Consider the following 12,809-nt stretch of genomic DNA (forward strand, 5'->3'; position numbering starts at 1 on the left):
CATGGGATCAGGTCCACCTGGTGCGCCTGGACAGGCTACTGGAAAGTGTTGCCTGCCTGTAGGTGAATCGCCGTAGAACAGGTTTGCTTGTTAGCAGTGCTGCCATGCTAAGATGCACACTTCTGTTCCTGGGCAACAGCAGGGCACAGAGGGTAAAGCTCAAGCTCAGAAGAACAGGTAACTGGTGTAGGAATGGCACACACCTTTATCCCAGCACTCGGGAGGCAGAGGCAGGTGGGTGGAGTTTGATACCAGCCTGTTCTGCATAGTGAGTTCCAGGACAGTCAAGGCTACACAAACTGTGTCTCAAAAAACAGAACAAACCAGATTTCATCTGAGGCCGACACTTGCTGTGGTTCAGCGTGGTCTAAGATGCAGGGTTCCAAGAGAACCAAGAGGAAGTTTGCAGTGCTTAGAATACGAAGGTGGCACACCAAGGCAACCTTTGTACTGTGCTCTCTTGCTCAGTGAGGAGTCAGCAGGAGGCCCTCACAGTACTAGAGCTTGACTGGTTACCTCTGGGCTTCCGGACTGTGAGGAATACACTTGCATTCATTAGACCCCCCTGGTCTCCATGTTGTACAGTCAGTGCCCTGTGGCTGGTACAGCCCCAGAAGCTGTCTCTAGTGTGGCCAGCGAATGCATCCCTAGACTGAGTTTGGAGGCCTGAGAGTAGCGCAGGTACAAGGCCAAGGGGGCCTGTACAGCTGTGGCCAGTACCCTGAGAACAACTTGATTTCTTTTGCTCATTTTCAGTACCAAGGTTGTCTGACCCATGTGATCAATCCAGACGGCACAGCAGCACAAGCATACGGTAGGTTTTCCATGTCTATCAGGCAGTGTTCAGAAGCATGCCTGCAGTGACCTACTTCCTGAAGCTTCAAGGACTGCCCAAAATAGAATCACTAGCTGGGGACCAAGGCTTCACTAACATTGGTCCCCGGGCTAAGGTTTGTGTGTATGAGGATCTACCACTCAGATCATGACAGAGCTGGACGGAGTGGGCCCTGGAGGTGGAGACAGAGTCTGAGGCCAGGGCTGTGCAGAGCCATGGAGAGCGCTGCCCTGGCCGCCTCCTTGGGGTTAAGGTGGAGGATGGAGGGGGAGAACTTTTTGGCAGACAGGCTTGAGGGAGCCTGAGTTCAGTGGGGCCCAAAGTTGGGAGTCTTCAGGGAGCCAATGCAGGAAGCTGCACTCAATGAGCTTCCAAGGGGACTTAGAGCTGATACAGGCAGGCTGGGAAGTCAGTCTGAGGAGGCTGGCCTTGGATGTAAGCTCTTGAGAACATGGAGAAAAAGAAAACTCAGAGAGTGCTTCTGACCTGTGGAGAACAATCTGTCATCACTGGGCAATCACACCAACATCGGGTCCCAATAACACCCTGTCCATTGAGACAGAATCTAGCTGCTCTGGGTCCTAGTGAGAGCCAACAAGTCATGTCTTGATTGACTCAGAATCTATCAAACATGGGTTTTCTAGAAGCTGAAGAGATGGCCTAACAGTTAAAAGCACTTGTTGCTCTTCCAGAGGATTCCCAGCACCCACATGGTGGCTCACAACTGTCTGTAATTCCAGTTCCATGGGATCCAACACCTTTGAGCCTCCCTCCCTGCCCACCAGTGTACATAGATGCATGCAGCCACAACACCTGAACACACTGAATAAGTCAATCTTAAACTAAAAAACCTGGGTTTTCTCACCTGGTCAGGCCAGTTCCAGAGTAGCAGTCAGACGCCACGTGGAGGCTCAGATTTGGACATGGAGTGCAGGGCATGACAGTCCCTGTCCCTATCCCTGTTGCCAGGAACCAGGGTTCTGAGGCAGGTGCAAACTGTCAAGGCCAGCATGACTCCCACACCTGAGACAAATGGGACTGAGTAGTTCCCATGTTCGCCAGCAGGTGGCCTTTGCCACCTTAGACTAAATACAGACTTAGACTAAATACTTTTGATGAGTATAGTAGGGGCTTTTTGTTTTAAGATTTATATGAATGTTTTGCCTGTATGTCTGTGGACCACATGTGTACCTGGTTCCTTGCAGGGCCAGAAGAGGGTGTTGGATCCCTTGAAACTGGAGTGAAAGATGGTTGTGAGCTGCCATCTTAGTGCTAGCAACTAAACCCAGGTCTTCTAAAGTTAACAGGCACTCTAACTGCTGAACAGTCTCCCCAGCCCACGGAGGAGGCTGGCCTTGGGATGTAAGCAAAACAAAACCATAAGAATAGGGGTTTGTTTTGATTTGTTTTGGTTTTTGCTTTTCTTTTGTTTTTGAGATGGTTCTCTGTGTGTAACAAGCCTGGCTGTCTTAAACTTGCTTTGTAGACCAGGCTGGCCTCAAACTCAAAGAGATCCTCCTGTCTCTGCCTCCCGAGTGCTGGGATTAAGGGTGTGCACCACCACACCCAGCTGAGAGCAGTTTTAAATGAGGACCCTGTGGCAGAGAGTTCTATGGTTCAGACCTGCCACCTGTGTGGGTTGGGGTGCAGGTATCCTCTGGATACACTGTCCTTGGGAGAGACCAGTTCCTTATACCATGCTTTATATGTAAAAGTCTGAAACTGTGCAATATTAAATCATCTTCATGTTACATCTTAATCAAATACAGATCCTCATACACACTGCTGGTAAACAACCCTGCCCTGCCCAAGGTTCAAGGTGGGAAGAACCACCAAACATCAGGAACCAAAGGTCTCCATGTGTGCTGTCAGTACAGGTGCCTGTGCCCACTGCTCTTCCTAGGAGCCTCTCGTCATGGTCTTCTTGGCCTGAAAGACAAAGCATTTTGTTTCAGTGACTTATTTCCAATTTAGATATGGCTTAAAAGTAAGACATCTACTGCATCAAATGCCACATTCTCCCGAACACCCTAAAGAACTGAGGTGCTGGTGTGTATGTGGGGGTTCCAGCCTGAGCTCACCTACCAAGGATGCCTGCACCCTGTGATTGAGAGGTTCTGTTGTGTGCTGGGCAGGGATGGGTGAGGAACCATCGTGGGATGCCTTTATCTGATCCAGGCAAAAAAGGAGATGGAGTTAACAGCTCACTGGCCACACAATTCTGACCAACCACAGAGAGGGTGGCAGAGACAGCAGAAACTATGAACATTAGGAGCGTGTCTAGGGTTTCAGTGACAGCTGCTGGCCACCAACCACAAGAGTAAAGGCTTGTCTGGTTGCCTTCCGGCTCAGGGAGGGGCACCTGGGCCAAAAGGCCGGATCAGGTTAGAAGGGACAAGAAAAGTGAAACATCTGATGACTGAACAGCCTCTGCTGGGATTCTAGTCCAAGGCTATAGGTTAGGCTAAGCTGTGTGTGGTAAACTCAAGGAAAGCTTAGGTCTCCCAAACACTGCTCTTTCTGCCCAAAGCTACTGTGGAATATTAGCCAACTGCTTCGGATGCACCGTGTCGCTCCCGGTTCTTAACCAACCCTCTCTAGTCCGATGTCTGGTTAGCCGCTCCCAGCAGCACAGTTGCCGTGACCTACCCTCAGACCCCCTCAATCAGCAGTACCCAGGAGGAAGCCAGCAGTAGTGACAATTCTAGGAACCCATCCTAGAATGAGGGCCCAAGACTTTTGCAAGTCAAATTCCCATTATCTGGTAGCACCTACCGGTTTTGTCTGGAACATTCACTACGGTCTCCAGGGTCTTACCCTGGCCGTCTTCACAAGACTGTAAGTAGGACAGCACCTGACGGGGACCATGGCAAGGCAAAGACAGAGGGGACTTGAAGTGGAGGGGTCATGGGCAGAAGACCAGGATCAAGAACCCAAGCGGCTCTCGTCGTCTTTTCTGTGCTACAATGAGAACTAGCTACGGACACAGTACTCCTAGGTGAAAGGGGTGCGGTCCTCGCGGGACACTCCCCTGACATCAGCTCGCCAGTGGAGCTGGGGTCGGTCTAATCAGATTGTCCTTCGGCAACATGCCAACAGTTAACCCTTTCACTGACCCTTCCTGGAGTTGGTTGGCAGAAAAAAGGATGCTTGGCATCGCCCTAATGCAGTGGGAAGGGAAAGCCAGACAGGGATGACGCAGCGGGGACACGCCCACCTACCGCGGCGGCGAAGCAGCTCCGCAGGGCCTCGAACTCACGGACGCAGAGGTCCTTACTCAGGCGGCCTCCTGGGGCAGTGGAGGCCTGCACGCACTTGCCATACGCCGAGGCCTGAGGGAAGACCGAACGGTAATGGGGTCTGACCAGAGTGGCCACCCATCCCGCTTCCGCTTCCCCTGCAAGCCCAGCTCTGTCCGCTCCTTACCTCAGCTCCGCAGGCCGCCAGATGCTCCGGGAAGGCTCGGAGACGGCTACGCACACGCCCCCAAACCGCTCCGTTGACAGACATGAGCGTTCTTTCAGGCGCTTGTGGGCGCCGCCATCTTGGGCCCTGCCTCTTCCGGAGTCTAATGCGTGAACATCCGGTCTCTCGCTATACTGTTTCCTGGTTGGTCAGAGGCTCAGTCCTGTTCTTCTGTAATTGGTAATAGTCCTTGTCCGTCTCTTCCTGGGACTTTGGACTGGCTGAGGCTCAGATGTTTCCGCCTTTGTGCCCGCCTCCTGCGAGCGATTGGCTGGGGGAGTCAGAGAAGCGCGACGATTGGATGATCGAAGCCTGGCGGAAGCGGGGCAGGTTGGGAGGTTACCTGGACTATGGCGGCTGTTCCGCCGCTGCGGGACCGCTTGAGCTTCCTACATAGGGTGAGTGCTGACACCTTGCGCCCGGGGACCTCGCTAGATTAGCGGGGACAGGCTGTCCAGCAGCTGTTGAGAATGAGTGAGCTTTCTGTGATAGCAGGAGGTTAACGTCAAGGGCGGCGGGCGATCTCCAGCGGGGCCATCCGCAATTCCCAGGCTTCATTTCAGAAGATCCTGGAAACTCGTACATCTCCAGGGGACAGGGGGCATCTGGAAGGCCATAGCCGCAGGGTGGAGAGGGCGGAGGCTGTTGCCAGCTGTTAACTGAAATAAATTGATTGTCCTAAGCTTTCTGACTGGATCTTGAGGGCACTGAGTGGCCCCAGGGACCGACCCTTCTTAAGCTTTTAAAAATTCATGCTACAAGAGATCAGATATTTCATATGAGGCTGGGACAGATCTCAGTACTAAACTGTGCAGCTCCCTTCTTACAGATCCCCTTGAAGGCACTGTGGTCTTGTCTTAAATATTCCTAAACCTCACCCTCTCGTCCAGATACTGATGAGATGAGGTGTTTCCAGATTTCAACCAAATAAACACCATGTGCTTGAAGTGACAGGCAAGGCAGTAAGTAAGCAAGCACAGCCATGATTCATGACTCGATAAGATTGAAGTTTGCCATCTTCAAGGAGTCCCGGAGCCCCTCCTCCCCTCCCCTCAAGCTGAGCAGTTCTCACACTGGGTCTGTACTCAGGAGGGCTGTCATCTCGCCCATCCACACAGAAAGCCCCCAGAGTCTTGCTGTTGCTGGTGGATAAGTAGGTAGATTTAAAATATCCTCACACTTACGAGTGCAGGAGGCTGGGGCTGAACCTCGTCTTGACCTAGTTAGAAAACCTTCGTTGATTTTCCTCTTTCCTGGGTCACTCCCCCATGCCAGAGCAGAGCCTGTGTGCAGCTCTCTTTGGTGGCCCTTAGGAGAGTGTGGTCTCGCCCAGGCTCTCTCCTGGGCAGTTTTCGCACCACTCAGCACGAGGCTTGCTTCCATTCCCTTTAGTGGCTGGGACCTACTCTGTATAAGATGGCCGCTCACCACCGTCCTCATTCCTCTTCAGCTCCCCATTCTGTTGAAGGGGACCTCGGATGATGACATCCCATGTCCAGGCTACCTGTTTGAAGAGATTGCCAGTATCCTTCTTCACCCATCCCATTGGTGGGTTTAGTGTCTGGTAAACAGTTGGGCTCCTGACATAGCAGGAAGGGTTACTACGAAAGGGTGGGGTCTTCTGCTATCCCAGGAACACTGACAACTTCTTTTTCCTAGTATCCAGATGTGTGTGGCAGTGGGGTTGGGGAGCGAAAACCTGCAATCCCAATAGCGTAGAGTTCAGGACACACTGAAAGTCTCAGTGCTGGTTAAACCAGCCTGTTGTAGTGATCGTCGTAGAGTGAGACCCGAGAAGGCCACAGCCATAGGAGGGTGAGTCTGTCTCAGCCTGTCTGTCACCAGTACGTGGATCCTTCCTGGTGCGGCCCGTGCCAGCCTGCTTCCTTAACCCGAATGACTCTCAGAGATTTCCCACGAGTCACTGGGCAGCAGCCAGTGCCTGCTGGAGTACCTCCTAAACCGCCTAGACAGTAGCTCTGGCCACGTGAAGCTCAAGGTGAGAGGCCTCAGTTCCTGCAACCAGGTCATGGGGGAGGGGCACTCAGCTGTCAGCCCAGTGAATCTGTCGCTTCTTCAGGTGCTGAAGATCTTGCTTTACCTGTGTGGTCACGGCTCTTCCTCCTTCCTGCTCATTCTTAGGAGAAACTCTGCTCTCATCCAGGAAGCCACAGGTATGGAAAGACACAGGTGCGCCCAGGGAAAGCAGGGGGTGCATGTAGGTATGCATACACAACCCTTGGGTGCTACGCTTGGGGCCCTGACTGGTCTGAGCTTGTAAGTGGAAAAGGTGTCAGTGCTGGAGGTACCCACTAAGGTTTCTCTGAGGAGTGGCTTTTAGCCCTGAAAGGATGAGGTAGAGTTGGCATGTATAAGTGGGTTGTGGTATATGTCAGCATGTGCAAAGGCCCTGAGGTGCTGTGGTATACTCCAGCATGTGCAAAGGCCCTGAGGTGCTGTGGTATACTCCAGCATGTGCAAAGGCCCTGAGGTGCTGTGGCATATGCCAGCATGTGTAAAGATCCTGAGTCAAGGAAAGCTTGGGGGTGGCTTAATGTGGTGTGAGAAAACCTTATTTTCTGTGAGGGAACCTTATTAGCAGAGGGAGTTTTAAGCTCAGGCTGAACCAGCCTAGGAATCGAGAGTGAAATAATACATAAAAGGTCCTGACAGAGACCTCAGGTCTGCCATCGAGGCCCTGAGAAACTGCCAAGGGTCGTGTGGCAGGTGGGCGGAAGAGAGTGGACCCAAGGAAGCAGTTATGTAGGCATAATAACTCCAGCGTGTATGGGAGGTGGGGTGGGAGGTCTGTCTCTGGCAGACACGGTTGATATCACAGAAGTAGATAGATGGTGGATTTGCTACCTCAAGTGGTCAAGGGAGAATGTTAAATGCGATACCTCCAACCCCCCCCACCCAGGAGGGAGCTGGGGATATACCTTCTGGGAGGTTTAGCCTGCTCTGTGGGTAGCAGACAGTGCCCAGGCTCAGCCTGTCTGTCCTGTCTTGTCTTCTGCCCTGCAGCTTTCGCAGGGCCTCCAGATCCTCTTCATGGAAATAGCTTGTACCAGAAGGTGCGGGCGGCTGCCCAGGTGAGCCCTGAGGAGGGTCACTGTGTATGGTCCAGGGTGACGGACCATCCGTGAGGTGCTTGCTGGTTTCCTGCCATCTGGGGCCCAGCTTGCCCCTCCCTGCTGAGCCACAGCCCCTGAGCTTGGTCAGACAGCTCAACAGAGCAGAGCTGGCGGGGGTCGGCAGAACCCACTTCTGGGGTAGGCTTGGTGGGACTCAGTGTCTTGGGTGGGACTCAGCACCCACTTTTTCGTTTAGGACCTGGGTAGCACCCTGTTCTCAGACGCCATGCCGCAGCCTCCCTCACAGCCGCTCCAGACCCTGCCTCCTGCAGGTATGCCACTGCCTCCAGCTGTCGCTAGAGGTTGTCCCCTTGGCGTCCTTGTTGTCTCTGTATGTGTGGGCAGGGCCAGGGGAGACCCACGCTGATGCCGGTGTCTTTTAGGCATGGGCGCCCAGGCCAGACCTCATGGTGCTCTGCAAGGCTTTGGCTACACTAAGGAGAGTGGCCGGACAGGTGAGACACACGGCTCTTGGGTGGAGAGCCAAAGAGATTGGGCTGGGTGGTGGTGGTGGTGGTGTACACATTTAATCCCAGCACTCAGAAGGCAGAGGCAGACAGATCTGAGTTTGAGGCCAGCCTGGTTCAGGACAATCAGGGCTACCTGCACACGCACACACACACACACACACACACACACACACACACACACAAACCATATCCCAAAGACCAAAAAAGAAAAAAGAATTTATTCTATTCATGTAGAGGTCAGGGCCGGACCACTGACATCAGCATTCGCTGTCCTCCAAGTTTATACATGTGGACTCCTCCGTCTTGGCGGTGCTCCCCCTCGCTGCTCCCTCTGCCCAGCTGAGAGGAAGGTGTGGCGAGAGTGGCCAGGTCTACTTGATGGACAGGAAGGAGCGGCTAGGCTCAAGTCCAGCTGGCCACGTTGGCCTTTGTGCTGCTTGAGGGCCAAGGGGCCAAGCCGTGGCAGGAACCTAGAGGGTTGTCTGCGCGGGTGGTATCGGTGTGGTGTGTGTGTGTGTCCACCAGACACTTGATGTTTGTTTGTCAAAAGTTAACACAATGGGGGGAGGGCTCTGCCTGATGCTTTGACTTGGACATCCCTCCTTCAGGGAGCTCATAGGCAGGGGTGGAGCCCTGCCCATCCTTGTGTGCGGGTTAGCACCCCTTGTGTGAAGGACGTTTTCACTACCCAGGGCAGCCCCCACAGACCACCCCTCACCAGAACTGCTTGCTGTAAGCTAAGCGTCCTGACGACAGTGCAGCTCTGCCCTTCCTGTAGCACATGTCTTTACCTCCGTAGCTCTGAGCAGACAGTAGCCCTGGCCCTATCCTGGGGAATGTGGTTGGAGATGGGCTGGGGCGTTGACGCCACCTCCTCTGTGTACAGGCTCCGCAGGTGAAACCTTCCTCTCCACCATCCAGAGGGCTGCAGAGGTGGTGGCTAATGCTGTGCGTCCTGGGCCTGATAACCCTTGTACCAAGGGACCCTCGCCATATGGTGAAACCTATCAGCCTGCAGTGACACCTTCAGCTAGCCTCACACATCCCAACCCTGGGAATCTACTTCCTGGGGCCGTCCTGGGGGCCAGAGGTATGGAGGCAGGGGTTGCCACCCTTGGGGCCCAGACGGTTCCTTCGAGCCTAGGCAGGAGTGTCACGAGGGCAGGAGGAAGGAAGTACTTCCCTATTTTATGTGCTTGCAGTTCTGGAGCTGTCCTGTAAGCTCGGGAGACAAGGGCTTGTCTCCCAGCCCAGGGTCCCTAAGAAGGTGGTGTGAGGTCTGTGGAAAGCCCTGGGGCCTTAACTCCCATTCTGGTCTCTTTCAGCTGTGAGACACCAGCCTGGGCAGGCCGGCGGAGGCTGGGATGAGCTGGACAGCAGTCCCAGTTCCCAGAATTCCTCCTGCACCAGCAACCTCAGCAGGGCCTCGGACTCAGGGAGTGGGTCTGGCAGTGGCAGCCACTCGGGCACCAGCCGGGAGCCAGGTGACCTGGCAGAAAGGTGTGCAGGATAGATGGCCACCTCTCCCAGGTGGATGCACACAGGCTCCCTGACCTCCACGCCATACCTCACCCCACTGTGCGAGCTTTGGTGTGCTGTCCCGCCCATCTACCTGAGACCTTGATGTCTGACCTGGCTCTGGTGTTTTTCCCAGGGCTGAGACCATGCCCCCAAATGACTGCCAGCAAGAACTGAATCTAGTGAGGACTGTGACACAGGGGCCACGTGTCTTCCTGAGCCGTGAGGAGACACAGCATTTCATCAAAGAGTGCGCTGCCCACCCGTGTGCGCCCACTCCAAAGGGGGAGGGAACTTGCCATGGCTGCCCCTGACCCCTCCCATATGTCCCCTCCCGGTACAGGTGCGGCCTGCTCAACTGTGAGGCTGTGCTGGAGCTGCTCCTCCACCAGCTGGTCGGGACCAGTGAGTGTGAGCAGATGGTGAGGAGGAGAGGGAGCACTATGTGCATGTGAGGGGCTGGGACTGGTGGGCCTGTGTGGCCTTCACTACCCTGAATGAGGTGCCTTGGAAAGCTGACTCCCATTCTCCCCTGCCTCCGGCCCACAGAGGGCGCTGTGTGCCATCGCATCCTTTGGGAGTGCTGACCTCCTGCCTCAGGAACATGTCCTCCTCCTGTGCCGACCGCAGCTGCAGCAACTTGGTGCAGGAAGCCCTGGACCTGTGACCAACAAAGCCACCAAGGTGGGCAGCGGGCGCTGGGGGTAGCAGCCTGTCTCAGCACTCACTGCCCTGCGTGGTCCCAGTTGACCGTGATCAGCACCTATGGGCACAGTCCTACAGCCCTGCTTAGTGGCTGGTGCCCACCTCCATGGGACTCTGGCCCCGTGGGTTCCTTGTCCTCCTTCCTTACCTGGACACCCACCCACCCACTCACCTCTGTGCCTGGCTTTCCACGGTGTGTGCTGCACACACTCACCCTGCTCTGGAACGTCTTCCTGGGCAGATCTCTCTGCCGCGTCTCCAGAGGCTCACCCACGTTCCTGGATCCCTCACATGCGCCCTTTCTCTCTTCTTGGTTGCATCCTTGGCTGGTGTTTGTTTGATTGATTGATTGATTGATTACATTTTGAGATAGGGTCTCACTATGTAGCTCTGACTGGCCTGGAACTCACTGGATAGACCAGGCTGGTCTCACAGAGCTCCGCCTGCCTCTGCCTCCCAAGTACTGGGATTAAAGGCACAGCCACACAGCTGGCCAGGGTCTCCTGTTTTCTCTGCTGCTACTAAGTTTACCGCAGCCTCTTAGTCCAGGTTGGCCAATATATCTTTAGCACCTGCTAACTTTGTTTTGGTAACAACACCCAGTAAACTTGGGGTAGCATTACAGAGACATGTGTCTAGAGTATCCAGATACATCAGGCCTCCTTGGTCCCCTGGAAGGTTCTAGGGCTGGAACTGCACATCCATCTGTTCAGTAGGACTTGTTTCATGCCATTTCATGACTCTGGGTTCCTGCCTGTACTAAGAAAGAATAAGCCGTGTCCCTCACTGTTTCCAGCACTAAGCAGGAACCCCAACTCCTTCCTGTTTTACTCCAGATCCTGAGACACTTTGAAGCCTCCTGTAGACAACAGTTCCCTACCGGAAGGCCCCGTGCCCAGCCCAACTTCGCAGCTGCCCTTGTGGGCCCAGCTGACCTGCTGACCAGCCCTGTGCCTCCCCCTGGGAGCCAGGTCTTCCTCCAGCCTCTTAGCTCTACCACAGTCGTGCCCAGGAGTCCTGTGCCCACTCCATCCCCAGATACCTTACCTCCTGCCCTGGAGGATCCCAGCGAGGTCAGGCCCGGATTGGTCTGTTCTAGTGAACAAGGGACAGAGTCTGAGCAGAGGCAGGAGAGCACAGACACCCCAGGGGATAGCTCTGGTTCATGCCCGTGGAGCCCCAACTCTTTGTTTGCTGGCATGGAACTGGTGGCTTGCCCCCGCCTGCCCCGCCCCAGCTCTCAGGATCTCCAGGCAGATTTACAGAAGGTGACCGCAGAAGCTCCAGTCTCAGAGCCATCAGCGTTTGCGTTTTTAAACATGTGACTTTCTGGGCCCAGCTGTACAGAGTCCCCTCTGGTCCTCATTTGGAGGGCTCCAAGACCAATGGCCTGCCCTTCTGTCTGTTCACCAAGGAGCCATCCTTTTGGTGTCTTCTGGCTGTCCTTTTGTCCCCTCTGGCCCCTTCCTGGGAAACCAGGACAGCGGCCAGGTGAGCCCTGGATGGGCCTCCCAGTGCTCAGAACAGTCATGAAGAAGGCATGTGGGCCCTTAGTGCTGACCAGCGAACATGGAGGTGTGGAAACTGGTCAACTTGCCTCAGAAGATGTCTACACACACATTGCTTCTTGGGAGTTGACTCTGGCCCCGCCCCTGAGACTGGCTTCCCTCTTCCTCCTGGCAAGACCCACACAGACCTTCTTAGCCTCTGCCCAGAGCTGGAGGCCACCTGAGGTTCCCTGCTTCCTGCAGTGCATCTGCAGGCCGGGACTTCCCCAGGGCTGTTGACCTCAGCCCCTCCACCCATGCTGCTCTCTAGGAGGCTGAACACAGGCCAACTCCCACCGCACCTCCCAGGCCACCTCAGTCCCAGTTGGACCTGGCCCATTGCTAGGTGCTGGCAATGATTGTATGGACTTGAATTCCTATGGTGACAGCTGGCAGGTAGCAAGTCTGTGGGCTGTCCTTGGGGATCCTGGGCAAGCCTGTCGGCCTAGCCCTTAGAAATGAGTGCTTGGTGAGCCTTGGAAACACCGACTTGGCTCACGGTTTACGTTCTGATCTCTGGTCCTTTCTCAGGCAGGTCAAAGGTCAAAGTAGCTGGGAGCCACAGCCTTAAGGATAGGGTGCTGGGTGGGTGCCTGGTCTGGTCCTCAGACGAGTGTCCTGTGTCAGTCCCCGTAGGACCCAGCTCTGGATGCACATGTTGCCATGAGTTTCTGTAGAACAGGGAGAGCTGTCCCGTCTCAGAAGAGCCTGTGGAGCCGCGACATGCACTTTTTCAATAAACGCAAATGTTTACACAGCCTGTGCCACTTTGGCTGGTTGGTTTTTAAGGTTTTATTTATGTGAGTACACTATAGCTGTCTTCAGACACTCCTGAAGAAGACATCAGATCTTGTTATGGATGGTTGTGAGCCACCATATGGTTGCTGGGATATGAACTCAGGACCTTCTGAAGAGCAGTCAGTGCTCTTCTGAGCCATCTCTCCAGCCCCACTGGGGTTTTCTTAAATAGCACTGATTTCTGTCCTAGGAATTTGCAGAAGCTGGGTGAAAACCTGGGCTTACACAAAAGCCAGTGAGTGTCTACAGGTGCTTCCTTCCGTCAGGTGTGCTCAGACACGGGACACTTGCCCCGTGTAAGGTACCATTGGCTGGGGACAGCCGAATGAATCCCCCA

General features: G+C 54.6%; 2 protein-coding genes across 4 annotated transcripts; one reads left to right on the forward strand and one right to left on the reverse strand.

Moving 5' to 3' along the window:
- Positions 1-2,562: 2,562 nt before the first annotated feature.
- Ndufaf8 (NADH:ubiquinone oxidoreductase complex assembly factor 8) lies at positions 2,563-4,408 on the reverse strand. Its single transcript, XM_052195679.1, has 3 exons — positions 4,262-4,408; positions 4,057-4,167; positions 2,563-2,764 (listed from the first exon to the last, which is right to left on the reverse strand). The coding sequence occupies exons 1-3, from the start codon at positions 4,343-4,345 to the stop codon at positions 2,735-2,737; spliced, it is 225 nt and encodes a 74-aa protein (XP_052051639.1). The 5' UTR covers positions 4,346-4,408; the 3' UTR covers positions 2,563-2,734.
- A 196-nt stretch (positions 4,409-4,604) lies between these two features.
- On the forward strand, positions 4,605-12,432 carry Tepsin (TEPSIN adaptor related protein complex 4 accessory protein). 3 transcript variants are annotated; one of them, XM_052195676.1, is made up of 13 exons: positions 4,605-4,698; positions 5,751-5,823; positions 6,208-6,299; positions 6,381-6,474; positions 7,325-7,392; positions 7,631-7,706; positions 7,818-7,889; positions 8,791-8,994; positions 9,230-9,404; positions 9,559-9,672; positions 9,766-9,844; positions 9,972-10,106; positions 10,964-12,432. In XM_052195676.1, exons 1-13 carry the CDS (start codon positions 4,651-4,653, stop codon positions 11,450-11,452), a joined length of 1,719 nt encoding a protein of 572 aa, XP_052051636.1. In that variant the 5' UTR covers positions 4,605-4,650; the 3' UTR covers positions 11,453-12,432. The 3 variants fall into 3 exon arrangements, with proteins under 3 accessions (XP_052051636.1, XP_052051638.1, XP_052051637.1); XM_052195677.1 differs by having other exon boundaries at positions 4,627-4,698; positions 5,693-5,823; positions 6,210-6,299; XM_052195678.1 differs by lacking the exon at positions 8,791-8,994.
- The last annotated feature ends 377 nt before the right edge of the window (positions 12,433-12,809 follow it).

Source organism: Apodemus sylvaticus, chromosome 10, assembly GCF_947179515.1.
Source record: "Apodemus sylvaticus chromosome 10, mApoSyl1.1, whole genome shotgun sequence".
NCBI classification, from domain to species: Eukaryota; Metazoa; Chordata; class Mammalia; order Rodentia; family Muridae; genus Apodemus; species Apodemus sylvaticus.